Here is an 18,583-nt window from a genome sequence, read left to right on the forward strand (position 1 = left end):
GCAACCTGGGACAGCTGGACAGGCAGTAGAGCCTCTGATTACCTCTGCGCCAGACGTGTTGGGACTCCCCCCTCAAGGCCTCATGGGAGCTCCATTCAGCCCTGACCAGCATGGTACCCTTTAGAAAACAGTGAATGTGAGGTTAGCAGCCTGGGTGTTTTGGGCAGAAATGATGGACTGATTGGAAGGCCGATAATCTGCCTCTTTGCATTGATGTATGAGGCAAAGCAGAAGGATTCAATAAAGGGATGTCGTATGTGGATGCTGAAAACATTTGTCTTTTGTCTGTGTTGCAATGATGAACCTGAAGTCAGTCATAATTACCCAAATGGTGGAGATGATGTGTGAATACACAAAATAACCCAGTGATGTTGCATCTCTGAGTGTGGAAATAAGCACCATGGAACAAGTTTTAGGGACTGCCTGGTCCCCAGTTTTAAAATACATAAAATGTTTTCAGTGAGACCTAAGGCTTTTATGTGGGTTTTGAACCTGGAGAGGCTTTTTTGAACAATTGTACTGTACGGGATTCAGTAAAAATATACAGTTGTAAGTGGGGTATAGGTCAAATGTAAGTAATATGCTATCTTGGATAGGAGAGTCTACTAAGCAAGTAGTTAATTAATGTAATATGACTTCAGAATCTGTGTTACTGAAATACTGAGAGTTCATATATCAGAGAAGTTTGTTTGATTACTGAAAATATGACAGAAAGAATGATGAAGAGGCAAAAAAAGATATGAACATTGGTTGGCTGCTATCACATTACCATGATTAAGGTCCTGTGTCAGGACGTGTCCTAATTTGGCAGACCCGTCTGTTGTCAGTATATCTCTTCCAACCTCCACTCTGATTTCACCAGATGTGAAATGATAATGAAAGTTCAGCAGATTAATAGGTCTGTCCAGCCAGAGCTCACCTGTCCTCTGTATCCATGGGAAACCATGATCAGGCTCTCCAATTCCCTCTTTTCTCCATACCCAGTGTTTTGTGTCACCTCTCCGATGTCCAGAAATCCCAAAATCCTCTCTCCTGAGGTGCTGTGAAGCCCATGGAGGGACCTTGTGGTGTCTCTCACAGCAGGAAGAGCTGGGGAGAGATGGGGAATGCCGTAAGTGGACAGCACTGTGTGAAACAAGATTCCCTCAGATGGAGCCTTCAAAGACATACCTGGCCGTCTAACTCTGCAGTCACCCGCCCCTCACAGGACATGTCTGTTGTCACATGGATGGAGATTAAGGGGAATGGCTCTGCACATCTCACTGCAGTGATTCCCAGCCCTGTCCCTGAAGACCGGCTGAATGGTGCTTTTGTTCTAATCAACCACATTTGTTTTGGCCTCAACTTTCAGTTTTGTCAGTTTGTCAGTTTTGCCTTTCTTCATCTGACATCATCACCGTCAGTATCATCCATTTTTGGGAGAATTCCATTGTGCCACAGTGCAACTGTAAATACACTTCTAAAGGTACTGTGGTATTATTATATGAAGTATTATTATTTGCTCACAAACCTTTCAATATATAACTAATATTGTCATTGTGATATAGTTTTTCTGTGTTTTATTTATTCATTTTATAACATTGATCGTCATTATCAAGCCAAGTAATACAAAACAAATTAAACCAATACAGACTGATGTCTTCTTGAAGTAGTTTTTTGGACTCTTTATGCCAAAAGGCCCTGATTGTTCAGCAGATTACTGGTGTTTATGCGCCCCCATGTGGGGGTGAAGAGGTATTGATCCGTAACCCTGTCCCATTCGATGAAGTTAGTTAAATTGTAAACCACTGCATTTATTAGTTAGGTCCTCAATATCGTATATTTTTCCAACAACCATAATGCATATAACTGCTGTTATCTCTTATGTTCAGTTTTATACTCAGGGTGGGCTCCAAAATTGTTCTTGTTGTCTTTTTTAAGTGAAGCATTAAACATCCAGTGCAATTTTGGCCTCTCCCATACCTATTTGACTAGTTGCATATTATTGGGTAGTTCTGATTATTTTACCTTTAAACACAATCACCTCAGTAAAATGAAATAGGAAACACAGCATTATCTGCATTATCTGAGTATCTAAGATGAGTATTAAAGTGTAAAATCCACCTTAATTCATAACTTGGAATATGTGAAACGCAGCATATCAATGCTGTAAATTCATAACTTGGAATATGTTAAATGCAATATATCATTGCTGTACTGAAAGACCGACATGCTTATTGTTGGAACTTAATAACACACCAATAAATTACCATAATTGATACTGTATATATAATTTTACTTTAATCAACAGTTTACTAAAAGAATCACAGAAAACTAGAGACAGTGCAGGAAAATGTCTACTACTTCTATTATATGAAAAAATGCCAATGGCCCTATAGCTAAACATATTTCTTATGATATACTGTTGACATTTGTATCACTATAGTTATGATTCAACAATATTTTTACCCAAACAAAAAATGTGGATCCCAATATATCCTATAAATCCAACATATGCCATGTTTGGAATTATCAAATCCTATCAATGATAATTAAATGTTACGTAGCAAACACTATTGATAGTTCATATGGTTCCTGCTGTGAGGTGGCAATGCGATTTTTGTTTATAATTCCCAAATGATAAGGAATTTACTTTGAAAGAGCTTTTATTGCTTATTACGGTTATATTGCGAGCACCAGCATCATTATTGAGCTTAATTATCTAGCTAGTTAGCTCGCAAGCATGCCTAAGATGGTGGCCACCTATTTTCTGCTATGGGATAGACGTGGCTATAGCCTGAGTAAGGATACCAGAGCCTTTGCAATGCTGTAACGTTGGGGGGATTCAGATATAAAAGAATGTTACACAAAAGACAATATTACACAATAAGACCTAAAAATATACGCATTGTCTTAGTTTGGACATTAATATGTGACATTAATATCTGTGATATGTCTATATGTTTCCTAATTCTGTGTGTTTAAATGAGGTAACATGAATTCCCAGTGTCACTGTAGTTATTGTAGTGGCCAAACTCGCCTTACTGCCAAACTGCCTTTAGCAGATGACATTGTCACTCTAAAGCCAACAGCAATTTATCTGATAGCAATTAAAGGGTGCGGCTGGACATTCCCCAACCAGCTCCTCCCAAGGGTGCTTTAGAATCAGAGGGATGACGGGATGATAACTGGATGGTTGCTAAGGAAGTGACGTTGAATGGCAGTACACCGGAGCTGAAATGAATGACCGAGTATTTATGCTTAACGACAGCGTTAAATTACATCGAGGCGGACAGTGCTGTTTTTCTCCACTCTGTGGATAGCTAGCTAGCTATGAATGTGACAGCCATCAGTTGTGCTGGAGTGGCAACCGAATCTCCTGTATCGACGTCGCGGGTTTGCCGGCATTTTCTGGTCACGTATGATGGCGACGAGGCTGAGCTGCTGGTGGAAACTGTTCGGATCATTCAGCCGGATTTGCACCTTTTCTCTCCTGGTCCTGTTTGTTCACGGTCACACTTGTAAACACAGAGTACCGTCTCCGTCGGAGGTAACGTTGGCTAGTTAGCAGCGCGCTGTTGATCATTAGAAAAAAAAATATTGTATTAGCTAGCAGACCGGCTGTGCTGTCAGGTGGCTAGCTAACGTAAGCTTGTTACTTTAGAAAGGAGTTGCTAGGCTGCTTGCAATCGTTAGGTAACATTAAACATTAGCCAGTTATGGTGATACTACGCTGCTGGTTAGTTAGCTAACTGTTGGGGGTACAATTTTTTCCTAAGGTGTTAGTCTAGGTCTTGCCATGGAGAATGTGTTTGGATGGAGAGCTAGCGCAAACTTAGCGTGAGCTTAGCTAACGTTAGCCGTGTCAAACTGCTCCGTCCACCCCTCTCCACATCATTTCACGTCCTTTCACATCGTGGGTTAGCGAACTGTCAGATTGGGTAAGGTTAAATTAACTGACTTGATAGCCAAGATATCTTTGTTCTTTGAGTTTATTTCAAGAAATATGTACTTTCAGTGCATATCAAATTATTCATACGCATAAATCATAATTACCACGTCAGTGCGTAAACATTTTAAACAACGGTTATGCTATTCTAAGTGTTCATAACTCAGTTTTACAGCTCGCAATGTATGCCAAATTATCTGAGAAATTTCAAAACCTATTATACCCATTTTTTCCCTTTATTCTCAACTGTTTCTCCTGCTACCTCGTGAGTGCACTGACTAGTTTGTTGTCTATGATCGACAAAAAATAAGGCAAATAACCTATAGTAAGTAATGCATTTGTAAGAATTCACTTTCTTGTGTGTGTTCCAGGTTGTTCATAAAGTTTACTTGAAGTCTGAAAGAATAGCTAAAAGAAGTGTTGATCAACAATTGAAAATAAAAATAATCTATGATTCAAGCTTGGAAAGGTAAGTAGCTAACAGTCAGTCTTTCTGGCACTTACTGTTTGTTAAATTAATTTAAATGTCAATTGTGTAGCTATATTAACTCTTCTAATTTGCTGTCCTAGGTTGGATCCAGACAAAAGAAGACTTGTGAAGGTAGGAAAATTGATGTTAAAGAATACATACTTTGTTAGTTCATAACGCTTAATAACTAACCCCAGTCTGGAAAGTTACGTTTTTAAACACACGTGTGTTCTTTTAAACTCTTAACCACTCATCCGTTCATGTTGTTCTCTGAAGATGTGCCTCGGAAAGGACAGCAGGAAAACCATTTTTGAAGGAACTGAACTGTTTTGATATTTGAATCCTGTAAGATTCGTGTGAATTGTAATGAAATGACTGCTTTGAAACTGAACATAGTGTGTGCCTAAATTATGGGGCACTTATCATTTTAAGGCCAAGGTGGAATTCAATCACTTTGTTTGGCCTGAAGCCAGAACCCAGGAAATGCATTTTCATTTTTGTCTTTTTTTCATGTTTCATCTGTGTCTTTGTTTTGAAGGATAAGCTCTTTCCACAAGCTATCGATTACCTGCAGAGGACATTCCGAGTTCGAAGGCAAAGTGGCCCAGTGCTTCTCAGCAGGTAGCATTCCCTGCAATGTGTAACAAGTTTAAACTGTTAATATTAAACTGTACATTAGTCTGCATTTGTGCTTCACTTGCTCATGTATAATTGGGTGGGGTGTGATTCGGTATAGACTGATACAACAAATCAAGCATAAAATGCAGGCAGTTAATAAAACATTTAAAACAATATTAGATATTTTAATTAGTACAGATATTACTTTTCACATTGATTAAGTGTGTTCATGAATTGTTATTATGCTACATGCGTTATTAACTACATGTTAATGTAGTCCTAGGGCATATTCTGTTTAACCATCATGGTATTTTGTCTTTAAGTTTCAGTAATGACTTAAAGAAGAAAAGGGGAATCCAACATTCTCATGATTTTGATGGTGACTGAAATTAAAGGAGAAAATTTTATATGGATTTTAAAAAGTAAACCTTGCTTGAATTTGTCTCTCTTTCACAGTTAAGGACAAAGCACAGCAGCACTTACAGTGAATAGCCGATCATATTTTCTTGCACTGTTTACAAAATATTAATGTGTATGTTATTTCAGCCAAAGTGGATTTAATGTCTAACCTCTTGTGACTGCATTGGATGTGCACACACAGCAGAAATGAAAGCACTTTTAAAACACTACCCAGCAATCCTCTATAGGGGTCTTCTAATCCTATCAGTGGTCAGATATAGGTGCATGTATAATTGTAATCTGATTTGTATAAGTCTTGCTCATGGCGTCATTCTTTTGTTAAGGCAATGTGCCACCAACCAGTACCTGCGGAAGAAAGATGACCCACACCGTTATTGTCAGGGAGCGTGCGCAGAGGTCACGAAATGTGGGCCTGTCGTTGTACCTGAGCACCACTTGCAGGTCAGTCTGAAGCCTCTTGTGTAGCATGCTGACAGCCTCAACAAGTCGGTGCCCTGACACTGTATTTTTTTTATTGGGAAAGCCCACTGGTGCCAGTTTCATGGATTTTTTTTTCTCTGCAATTAATTGGATCAGCCATTAGGATTGAGGGGATAACTTGGATAAGTGAGAAACACCATATGCTCAAGGTTGTGTGTGTGTGTGTGTGTGTAAATATTTGATTATTTATATATGTGAAGAGAGCTCTTTTCACTAAAGGACCTTATCACAGGACTTTAGCGTAAGTTATACTTTTTGTCTGTAAAAGCAACGGAGATTTTTATGCTCAGAATTGTTACTGGTCTAACCCCGCCAGCATATAATGTTTTCTCAACACAGAGTGAAGTTGCTGCAGTGTTGCAGAAATATAAGGGTGTCAGTCACACTTAGCGCAGTAGTAAGGTTTGTGTGACTGAAATTGGGCAGGGGGGCAAGACGGTTACCGGGCATGTTCTTCTCAGCAATGCAAGGTGTGCAGCGAATCGGGGAGGTCGTGTGGCCCAGCAGGACCCCCGAGCGGGGAGGGGGTGGAGGGGGCCGACTTCGTGCTATACGTGAGCGGGGTGACCACGGAGCGCTGCGGGCAGGAGAACATTGTGGCCTACGCTGCTTACTGCCAGCTGGAGTCCGAGCTGGACAGGTAACTGCGGGAGCTTAACCCCTCACTGTGCTTCGACCCTGTTACAGAGCCATACATTGGACGTGCCTGAAAAGAAACACTTTTGACCACGCTAAGCCGAAGCACATACTCAAACAACTGAGAACATATGAAAATAAATTTATCCCTGTATCCATGTATGTTGGGAAAACAAATACACAGATTTTTTTTACTTCATTGTTTGAAAGTGATACAGCAGTGTTTTGACATTACCTTTTAATCAAAAATTCAGTCGCAGGAATTAAAGGGGAGACCGTAAATGGCTTTATTGTCAAGGAGTATTGTGGTTAAGAGAAAAGACTCATCTTTAAATCTCAGAAAGCATTTCAAGCCAACCAATTACATTTGCCAGGACCAAGTCTGGCAATTTTCTCACTGCTGTTCCTCAAAAATTTGATTTGTGTGGATGTGGAAGGGAAATGGACTGACGGTAAGGGGGAGATGAGAAGAACAAAACGGGAATGTGAGTGAGTCAGCTAGCGTCGTCATTAATCGGTCATAAAGCATTTAACACTGCGAACAGTAAATCTGTTCTGTCGTCATTTATGACTTCATGTATGATTTGATGACATTATTACAGTTAGACCTGATATTGTTGCCAGCTCATTCCCAGATGGTAGCAAAGGTTTGTGCTTGCTGCTGTTTGTAAGCTCGAAGGTTATCAGTGTGGTAAATTCAGGTCATCATGAACGTCTTTTAATCTTTATAATCCGCCCTTCAATAGTTCATTCCTTATGTTAGCTAAAACCTGCGTGCGTATAACTAGATGCACCTGTGTGAATTTGAATGTTGCGTAACTACATCATTTCCTTTGTCTGAGAGGTCAATGGGCGCAGGAGATTAGGTGATTTAACCTGTTCAATGTCAAACTCAAAATCAGAATATATATATAGGAGCCAGTGTGCCCTGCTTGTCAAATACCATTATGCACCGAAGTATTGGAAGTACGTAACTTTGTACCTCCCATTTTGAGACATGCATGACTAAGTTAAAATTGAATACCAGAAACTTAAATCTTTGTTGTGAGGTACACAGAACACCCCCTAAATGCTTCAAAGTCTAAATGAACCCCTATGTGTATGCGTGCATTTATGTCAGCATCAAGAATAATGTTTGGTTGTAGAAAGCAGTTCTCAATTAGATTTGCATGGATTGAGTGCTTGACATATGATGGATGATGCACTGTGTAGTAGGTGATACATAATTAGATGAGGCCAGTAGATATGAATCTGATTTCTCTGTATTCTGTTCCTGTGTAGGCCTATTGCTGGCTATGCAAACCTGTGCCCAAGTATGATCTCAATCCAACCTCAGGAGTTTGCAGGCATGCTTTCCACTGTCAAACACGAGATCATTCATGCCCTGGTAGGACAACTTTTAGCTTTATTTTGTTGTTGTTGCCATTTGCTGTGTTAAGCATCTTATTAGAATAATTCAAACTCATTTTTGTCTGTCAAATAGGGCTTTTCTGCAGGGCTCTTTGCATTTTATCATGATGACAATGGGAAGCCCCTGACACAAAGATACGCAAGTGGATTGCCTCCGTTCAATGAGAGGTATGTGATATGATATTTTTCATGGTGCCACTGTAAATTGGTATGATTTTTGTGTTGGCATTGGTGAAACTAATGTGGGTATTATGGGGATAAGTGTGATGCCTGGAACATGTGGTTGTCATGTTGAGACATTTCATTATATTTAATGCTTTTACTAAAACAAAGGTCATATTGTGATCATTTTGATGATTGATATATAAAAATTCAAAGACGTATTGTATTTTATATTTTGGGTGGAATGGCTATTACCTCCCTTTTTAGGCTCCATTTCAGTCTGATTTTGATTGTTGACACCTGTTTAATAAGCTTCTGACACAAATTTCAGTGGTGTTTTAAAGTAATAATTTAGATTTAAAAAATCGTCTGTATGAGATTGTAGTGTAAAATGTTTGGTCTCCTCACAGTTTGGGCCTGTACCAGTGGAGTGATAAAGTCATAAGGAAAGCATCAAGACTGTGGGACATTAGTGGAAACCGGATGCTTCGTCATGAAGTTCACCTTTTAGTAACGCCTCGAGTGGTGGTGAGAGTTTGATGTCTCCGTTCATGGCTTACGGCTTGGAAAATTCCACACACCCCTTTCAACACTGCGGAGCTGCCTACTAACTGTCCTGTACCACTGACCCACCATTTTACAGTAATCATGAAGAATGCTTTTAATGCTTTGCAGAATCTATTCTGCAGACCATTAACAGTATACCTCTGAGATTAGCCATTGTACTCAGTGGGATCTGCATTTACCGTTGACTCATGCCGTGATATTTCTGCGGAATAGTTTTTCTGACTCTCCCGGCGCTTTCAAACAGAGGTGTTCAATGTGTCCCCAGGAGGAGGCCCGGAGACACTTTGACTGTCCCATTCTGGAGGGCATGGAGCTGGAGAACCAGGGGGGTCTTGGCACTGAGCTCAACCACTGGGAGAAGAGGCTGCTGGAGGTAGGTGGTGGGTGCTATGTGGGTCTCAAGGTTATGTCACTGAGTCACTGTGTTTAAACTTTTACTTTCCTTTTAAGGGTCACATACAAAAGGATTTTGAGTGTTTTGATTGAAATTACTTTTATAGACAATAATAAAGTATTTTCTAGGACGGTGCTAAAAGAAGCGCTGAGCTTGAGCTCAGCAGATACATTCAAAAACTCAGTATGCTGTAAAATATCCAGAGGGATTACCTTTTGTTTATTTTCATCAGTCTTTGCTACTTTCACTTGTAAAGGGTATGTAAGCATTAAGCCCTGTAGCAGCTAGGCACTTAACTATCCCATTCAACGAATCAGTGACTTGAGATGTTTTAGTGCTATTCTAGCATGGCATGGGCTTTTATGTTGGAAACAAACAAAGCAGTAACTGTTGCTGCTTACGGTATTTAAGTGGATTTTCACTTTGCTTCACTTGCTGTTTGTATTCCAGAATGAGGCAATGACAGGATCTCATACACAAAACAGAGTGTTTTCCAGAATCACATTGGCTATAATGGAAGACACAGGGTAAGAGTTTAGCTTTTCATAGGAGGGTAGGGTGTGTGTGTGCGCGCGCGTGTGTGTGTGTGTGTGTGTGTGTGTGTCTCTGTGTTTGTGTTAGATGATTGTAGTCAAATGGAGATGCAATTTTGATCTTGGTATAGTCAGAATCAGGTAGTCTTAGTGTCACTTGTGTGTCTGCCAGCAATATCAGTAATGGAATTTATTAATAATAGAAAGCACATATTTAGATGCATACATAAGTTGCGTGGAGCTGTAGGCAGAAGACCGAGAGACCCACCCAGTTAATGGTTGTATACAGTATACGGAAAGCTGAACTGGCATCAGTTTTCTGTAATTATTGACCCTGCCCTGTGCAGTGGGTAATTGTGATGAACTGGTAGATCAACTGGTAAATGTGTCCTTAGGGAAGCAGGCTAACAATACCTCATATAAGCTCAGTGTTCATAACAGGATTTGAAATATGAGGACATAATAGCTTCAGCAGAGAGGCAGGCACGCAACGCAGTCAAAACTTCCCTCCAACAAACATTTCCTGACATGCTAGATGTTCTGAATGTTGTAAGCTCATTTTAAAGAGCTTTGGGGAGTCGTACAATGGCAAAGAAATGTAGTGTGACTTTAGCGGATATGGGGTTAGCAGTGTGGCTCAGAGGTCATAAATGTAGTCTTGTATCCAGAGAGCTGCAGGTTCACATCCTGGACAGGCCACTGCTGTTCTGCACAATAAGAGTTACTCTGAGTACGTATTGAGCTGTAGAAGTGGGTTGTGCGTAAAATATATGTTCTGCAACATGTCTAACGCGTTGCTGTGTGGAAACAGGTGGTACAGAGCCAACTACAGCCTTGCAGAGCGGCTGGACTGGGGGCGGGGCATGGGCTGTGACTTTGTGATGAAAAGCTGCAAGTTCTGGATCGACCAGCAGCGTCAGAAGTAAGTGGCTGCCAAAGGGTGTTTCGGTTGTGGAGTGTTTCTCGTGTGAATGAATGAATGAATGAATGAATAGAAATTTACTGTCCAAACGATGTGGAGCATTGCCTTTTGCTTCACTTGATATAGGTAGGTAAACACATCAGGAGCAAAGCAAAAAGGCATGCTTCAGCATGCTGATATACCAGAGTAATTATGTCTGTCTTTGCATTACAAAATTCTTGGACCAAATTGGGAGTTGTGCATGTGCGTGTGTGTGTGCATGTGTGTGTTCTCCCCCTTTGGTGTCATGGCTGACCCGTGTGTTCATGTGGCCAGGAGGCAGGTGGTGACCCCATATTGTGACACAGTGAGAAGCTCACCCCTCCAGCTCACCTGCAGGCAGGACCAGCTGGCAGTGGCCGTGTGCAACCTGCAGAAATACCCCGAGGAACTGCCCCTGGAGTACCAGGTGGGGTGTGTCCTAAGGAGAGCAAGCCACAGTGTTAAACAGGCTACACTTACCCTGAATCCTGATTGATACCACATATTGTGTGAATAACATTTTTAAGATTGATGTTTTGACATCCTTTTTTCATTTCGAAGTTTATTTTGAATCTATTACATTATTTGGAAATGTTATTAATATCTATATATCACATTTTACTTTCTTTTTAAGGGGCCATTGATGAATCGATTTTTTTTTTTTCTTCAGTGTTAGGTGTAATTTTGTGTCAATTAAATGTGTATCTCAAACACATTCTCAATTAATTATCACATTCAGTCAGTCTGTCTGCCCTGAGTGTATTCAATTAAGATGATTTAATGTTTACTGTAACAATGCATTGTAAACTCCTCTGAAAACACCTGTGTGTGTGACGCCCCTCCCTCTGCAGTACTTTGATGACATTGTTGGCATCCCACGGGCGGAGCTGTCCCTCTATGGAGGCGCAGTGGAGATCGCCGATTACTGCCCCTTCAGCCAGGAGTTCAGCTGGCACCTGAGCGGAGAGTACCACCGCAGCTCCAACTGCAGAGTCCTGGAGAACCAGCCTGGTGAGACACCACAAGCCTGTTAGCGTTTTAAACTGCAGTTTTAGTTAGGCCACCCAATGTTCATGTTTAATGTAACTGGCATGGCTTATTGTCCTGGTCTGAACAGTTCATAGCTAGATTATGTTACAGGAGCATTTCATTTTAATAGCAGGTCTTCCAGTTGTCCCGCATCAAAAGCATCATTCCGTACTGCTACGCTAGGCATATACATGAAGTATAGCTGATTTTTTTCTGTAACCAAGGGAGCCTCTCACTATTTCTTTCCTTTGCTGGTGAGGTTATTTTTGGTACTGTGGTAGCACTGACTGACATGTGTCGCTCCTGCAGATGCGTGGAGGAACTACGGGGCGGAGGAGTACGGGCCGGATTCTGTGTGTCTGTATCAGAAGTCTGCCTTCATCATGGAGCAGTGCGCCAAGCGCATGACCTACCCTGACTGGGGAAGTGGCTGCTACAGGGTAAGAGCAGGTGGACCGCTGTTGTGTAAGCCGTGAGCACGGACTGCTCATTTCAGAATCATTGTGATTCATCTCTCTGGCCGTTCGGATTTTTTTCACTTCAGTCATACCTTTGGAATTTCTCAGTGCCAGTCTTAACGTTTGCCACTTTGTGTTCGAACCAATATATAGACCCAGAGCAGTCAGTTTGTTTCTCTATTCTTCATTCGTGTCATGCTGGAAATAATACAAGCAAAAAACCAAGATTGTTGTCACTTTTAGCACATGTTCATATTGTACATTTTTCATTACAATGTAGTTATTATATTGAATATTATAGTCATTACCTTACATTATTTTCAGTTACCAGACACTCCTAACTAGAGAGATTTACATAGTTTACAGTTGTTACGTTATCCATTTATACAGCTGTATATTTGTTGAGGCAAATATACAGCTATTTGTTGAGCTGTATATTTGTTGAGGCAATTCTCATCCAAGGGTACCACAGCAGTGTCCCAGCAGAGAATCGAACCGGCAGTCTTCTGGTTACAAGCCCTCCTCCTTACCTCTATGCTACACCATGTCTGTCAGCATTGGCAATCACAGTGCTTGACTTAAGCAGACACTACACATTACCCTAGCCAGGCTCTGACACAAGGACTACACTTAAACTAGTCCTCTTTTTTATTTTTTTTTTTTTTATTCAAACCTGAAGATACAGTCAGTCAAGCTTGGATTTTTTATTATTGTTCCCATCGAGGTAATCTTTTGGTTATGAACCTGGCAACACTGTGCTACACTCCTCAGGTACATTGAATCACCAACAACCACCAACAGTTTTGAACTAAAATACTTTTTACTAGTAACTACTGTGATGCCAGATCGTTATACACGGACCACTGCCAGCCAAGACTAAAATGCAAATTGAAGGGGTTCTGACTGTAGATGAGCGGGTGTGTCCCTGTCCCCCCAGACATCGTGCTCTGTGCAGGGGCTGACAGTGTGGGTCCAGGACGTCCCCTTCCACTGCGCTCATGCGGGGCAGCTCCTAAACGTCAACGTACGCATCAGCGACTGGGTCTACAGCGGAACGCTCGTCTGCCCCGCCTGCTCAGACTTCTGCAGCTCCTGCCCCCTCCCCCACCAGCTCCCGCCCATGAACGCCTCCAGGAGAGCCCGAATAGGTGAGTCTCCAACGGCACCACCCACCCAGAGCTGCTGTGCCACACCCCTTGGGATACGCATCACGTTACATTACATTACTAATGTTCAGACACTCTTCTAGAGCTAGATCTAGAGCAACTTACATAGGTTACTATTTCTACAGCTTGAGTATTTACGGAGGCAGTTCTGGGTTAAGTACCCTGCCGAAGGGTACAGCAGCAGTGCCCCAGTGGGAAACTGAACTGGCAACCTTTCAAAACCTGCTCCTTACCACTATGCTACATTGCCATCGAATACACCATATATCTCGGTGTCATTAGCTTACACACAATTAGATGAACACTCTTACTTGTGTTTGGGGCCACACCCAGACTGGTATGCAGCCACAAGGCGCAGTGTACATTTCAGAGCAAATAATGCACAAATACCACATTGTATGTGTCACAATATTGTAAAGTTGTATAGTTTCTGCTCTTGATGTATAAAGTAGCTGGTATAAGCTGGTATCATTTTTCACACTGATCATGATTTTACGATTTATAGTTGATGTTGATTATAACCCCCCGTCATTTCCAGACCCTTGCTCAAGCTCTTCCAGCTTAGTGGTGACGCTGTGGCTGCTCCTGGTCAACCTGCTTCCGCTGTCGGTTGGCTTCATCCTGTGTGCGTGGAACTGAACCGCGCGTTGCTGGAAGTCTTTTGGAAAGAAGGCTGGAGCCGCTAGGATCACACAACTGCCATAGGCTTCTCACTGTTGAAGTTGGCAAGCTCATGGGGAGAGGTCAGGAGAAGATGTTTACTGTGTGTCCGTCAGCACCCGAAAAGGCTCTAGGTTTCTGCCTGCGCAGTCTGCTGTTTGAGGGAACAAAAAGCCATCACACTCCTTTTATATTGAGCTAACAAGTGCCAGTTAGTATGCTGTCAACAAAACGAGAAGCCATACCTCAAGAGACGGAGGGCAGCTGAGGATGGTCAGGTGTGGGTGGTCTGCATGGCCCTACACTGGTGGAAATGTGCAGTTCCGGTTTTTATTACTATTATTTTTTTAAAGGCAGCTGGTGTGGGTTTGCCTGGCAAAATGATTGTTTTGAACGATGAAGTGGCTACAGCAGTTGACATCATGTTGTCTGGATTGACGGTGGCATTAGTTTTGTGCCCAGAGTGGATTGACAGTGGGCAAACGTGTTGTTTTACGGTGTGTGATGTAGTATAGTGTATGGTTGAAATATAAACGTGGCTAAAATCTCAGATATGTACACATTCTCAGGCTCATGGCATTACATTTTAACTGGTGGTGAATGGAAGTAGTGATTGAATGTTACTGTACCGTTTTGTTAATGTAGGGCATGTAATGTAAAAAGTTTGATGTACTGTAAATTACATAGGCTAATGATTTTAATTTATTAAAGCAGGACTAATATATGTATTTAAAGAAGAATTTTATAGCTCAGAGTATAACACTTTTTCAACTTTTTGATGAACCTCTTTTAAGAGTGAATTGACATCATATGATAATATTATTATTATAGAGGCTTTCTTCATAAACGTCCTTCCTTCTAACAAATCAGAGAAGTTTCACAACTTTCATTCCAGTCCTGAAAAGGAATTTTGTTTTGTAGATGTTGTGACAAATTCTTTTTTGAGAGTAGATTGAAAAATGGCAACCTTGTCCTGACAGCTGCCGTTGTAATCTTAAATTATTTGCAAAACCTGTCATATTTCAGATGGGAACACATCTCATCATAGACTGGCATTTTTTTTCTTACATTCAGGAAAAACACTGGAGCAATTGATAATGCAGGGAATAATCTGGAACACTGGAGAGATGTGGGGAAAGGTGATTTAAATATCTGCAGAAAATGGCTCCCCCAGACCATTTATTTGGCCCTTAGTAACCCATCTTTTATTGCTTCCCTAAACCGGGGTCTTGCTCAAGGGGCAGTCCTTCTTCCTGCGGTGACCTTTGATGCAGTCTGTTAAGGGCAAAATGAGGAGTGCTAGAGTTGGGGGATATCTGGAATCAACCGGTTAACTGGAATAAATATTGAAGTATGGTAGATTGTGTTGAAAAGTATGAACAGTGATTTTTGTGGAAGAGGATCTGCGTGTTTACAGGGATTGAAAGCTCTCTTTTATTATTCTGACAGTGTCGGAGAGCCCTAAACTGGTTCATAAACTCCTGGCATAGTGCTATGATAACACTTGCTTTGGTAATAGTAGTGCTATTTCTGAAAAGTTCAGATTTAACATACAAAGTTTGTCTTGATACCAAAGCTATATTGTTTTCACTCCAAACTAACCATGAAAAACAAATATAAACGACTTGTTTGTATGGTACTGTTCAGATTTCTGTGTTGCTCACCCCAGAGTAAATGTGTTTTATAAAGAAATGTCATTAATCACAGTTGGCATATGTACTAAATAGTCGCATCATATATTTCGGTCTAATAGTATCTAATATTTGCACAACTGTTCAGATTTTTAATACTTTAATGCTGTATTTATGTAATGTTTGTGTAGTTTTTACGTATATTGTAAATTAACATTTATATTTAAGCAATCTCATACACAAAAAGAATTTGGTCACATTCTGCATTATTACTTGAAGGTTTCAGTTCTGGGCACACACTAACCCCTTGCATAGTTGACCACCGTGCTACTGCAGGAAGAGGTGGACTAACAAAAGTAAAGCTCAGTTTTGCTAACACGTTGCTGCTTTGCACCATAGAGATTTATACAGTGATGACTATTACTTCATAGAATGTTTATGTAGAAGAATGTGTATTTATGAGGAATATTACATTTTTTTTTAACAGGCTACCTCGCTGCATGTGAGGTATTTAGGACTCAGAACACGAGAAGGAAAAAACATGAACCTCTTTGACAGTTGCTTGGCTAGCTCTAATAAAAAATCAGGTGGTTACTTGATAAGAAAGTGGTATATTTTAAATGACCAAACAAGCCCTGCTTTTCCTAACAAGTGAAATGTGTGCTTGCTAAATAAATGAAAGAATGCCCATCTAAAAAGTCTTGCTATAAAGGATTTTAGAAGTGTAATGTCTCCGTAAAATATGTGGCATGCTGAAGGTTTTAAAGTGTTTTCCCCTGGCATTTAGTCAAGAAGGACATATGGCTTAGATCCATGTGTGGGGAATATGTGAATCCATATTGTAGTGCATAATGGCATTCTTGTTTTTGTTGTTTGTTTTTTCAACACTGCTCTCATCTACAGCGGCACCTCAAACCCAGACAAGAGAACAGCAGCAGTACTATGCTGCTGGCAGGCATCAGTGTAGCCCAGAACTATGGTCCATTGAAAGGCAACAATTGGAACATAATTAACAGTGAATTCAGGCAGCTAGTGTATTGTTTTGTGTAAATAAATTAGATATTTAATGTTTGGATGTCACTGTGTGTAGTGCATTCACTGCTCCGTTCCAGTAGGAGAATAGAACTGAAGAAGTTCAAGCGTTTGTTTGTGAAAGACTAAATAAATCCTCTCAAGGTTATTCCTGTATTTACTTTTTTACAGATAAATGTAATGACAGCTACATTAAGATCATTGTTGTGCGTCCTAGGATGCAAAAATAGTTAAATGAAAAAAGGAAATTATCATGTTTTTATAGGATATCCTCTCTAATGTAAACCCACCGTTATACTGTAACAGTGAGAGAATATTCTTTGCTGCATGCTGGAAGCCAGAACTGGAATATTTTAAGGTTTTGTACATATATCAGCGTTGTGTAAGGGTCTTGGTCCTTGGATGGTCCTTGATCTCTAAATGCACTAAAAGCTATCATCAGTAAGCCTTAATATCCTGAGAGACTAGTCTTAAAGGAGTCTGAGCGGCAGTTATGGCTGGAGTATCAACACTGCACCGCGGTGCCTACCTATCGATCATTTCCAATGTAATTCTGTAGGGTAGCCCAATCAGCAAGCATATTACAGGGGAAGCATTCATGACGCCAGCCTTCTGGGATAACTGCCTCCTTTTCTGACGCATACAATAAGGAGGCATTGGAAAATGGTACAGGCAACTGCTATGCCATGACTAATTCCATAGTCTGTTTTCATGTGCAAGCTTGAATAACTAACTGTATTTTCTTGTCTTGTAGTCAATTCTGCGTTTTGTATTATTAGTTGTAGAGGGGTGGCTGCAAAAGAATTGAGTCTTTTATTTATTTTATTGAAGTAACACAACTGGTGTGTTGTATTCCTGAGAAGTGAAATACTTTATGCCTGAATGGTGATTATGCAGAAAAGGCAGCCAGAAATGAGTATCTTTGAAAGCTTGATGGTTAATTCTTGTCATTTTCTGCCAATAATCCATGTTGCGGATTATGAGATATAGTTACTGTATTGCAGTGAGGATACGGTTTACGTTTTAGAAACGTCTGTGTTTTACTTTTGTTTTACGATTTTTGTCATAGCTTTATTGTCAGTATTTTTGAGTTGTATGTAATGTGAAGGTTTTGTATGTGTTGTTCATATTTTGAAGGAAACTCATTAGCACATCATTTGTCCTGTATTAGGATGTTTTTGCTGCATTAATCCTGCATTAATGCTGCAGTCATTCCTGTTTGCAGATGCTTTTATTATTTCTTGTTACCTGTTTAGTGTGCACATTTGTTTGTTATGGTTCTGATTTTTGTCAAACTAAAATCTGTTGTCTTAGGTGGTGGCTGTTTTTTTAGAACACCAAGAAAAGTTCTACATTATTTTTTTAGTTCACCTACCCTCGACAATGATAGACACAGCCATCAATATCATAGAACTCGACTACGAAATTAAATTTTAAAAATGGACAGATGAAACATGCTCTAGAGTGAAATCTGTGCGTTTCATGGTCTGTTCATAGTAACTGTCAAAATAAGCAAATGGAAATGACTTTGCACATGAGGGAACATTTCAGAGGCTGAATCGTCTTGTAGGCTCCATGGCATGCATCAAGGAAGAATAATATGGTGATGTCGTTATCTGCTCAAATTGCAAGATGATGCCATAAGAATGTTTGCCAGTGATTTGTCGAGAGTGGCATGGAACCTCAAGCTCGCCTGAAATCACAATCTACCCTTCTGTACAGATGTACAGAGACCAAAGACATTTCTATGCAGAAATTGGGGAATCCTCTTTGTACATTTTTTTGAAATGGACATTTCCCCTTACAGCATCCTAGATTGCATGTGGTAATAGAACATTTTGTTCTGTGTAATACAAAGACACGTGACATTTGGTAGATTGTACATTAAGCCCCTGTCTACCACTACAAATAGCTGGCAGTCATAGACACGTAATGGCTTCATTAATCATCATCATAACTAACAGCTCCAGTGCTGACTTAGGGCACTCCTGATCCATTGTTAATTCTGTTGTCTGCTTTAGAGATGTTCGCATTTGGTCTGTTTATC

General features: G+C 40.5%; 1 protein-coding gene across 1 annotated transcript; it reads left to right on the forward strand.

The window, feature by feature from the left end:
* The first annotated feature begins 3,214 nt into the window (after positions 1 to 3,214).
* Positions 3,215 to 14,581, forward strand: lmln (leishmanolysin-like (metallopeptidase M8 family)). The gene is made up of 17 exons (XM_036545429.1): positions 3,215 to 3,529; positions 4,300 to 4,397; positions 4,499 to 4,529; positions 4,936 to 5,018; positions 5,759 to 5,876; positions 6,377 to 6,555; positions 7,833 to 7,938; positions 8,035 to 8,129; positions 8,534 to 8,651; positions 8,956 to 9,063; positions 9,535 to 9,611; positions 10,429 to 10,539; positions 10,855 to 10,987; positions 11,412 to 11,571; positions 11,899 to 12,029; positions 12,985 to 13,195; positions 13,752 to 14,581. The coding sequence occupies exons 1-17, from the start codon at positions 3,401 to 3,403 to the stop codon at positions 13,850 to 13,852; spliced, it is 1,989 nt and encodes a 662-aa protein (XP_036401322.1). The 5' UTR covers positions 3,215 to 3,400; the 3' UTR covers positions 13,853 to 14,581.
* The last annotated feature ends 4,002 nt before the right edge of the window (positions 14,582 to 18,583 follow it).

This window comes from Megalops cyprinoides, chromosome 14 (assembly GCF_013368585.1).
Source record: "Megalops cyprinoides isolate fMegCyp1 chromosome 14, fMegCyp1.pri, whole genome shotgun sequence".
Classification (NCBI taxonomy): Eukaryota; Metazoa; Chordata; class Actinopteri; order Elopiformes; family Megalopidae; genus Megalops; species Megalops cyprinoides.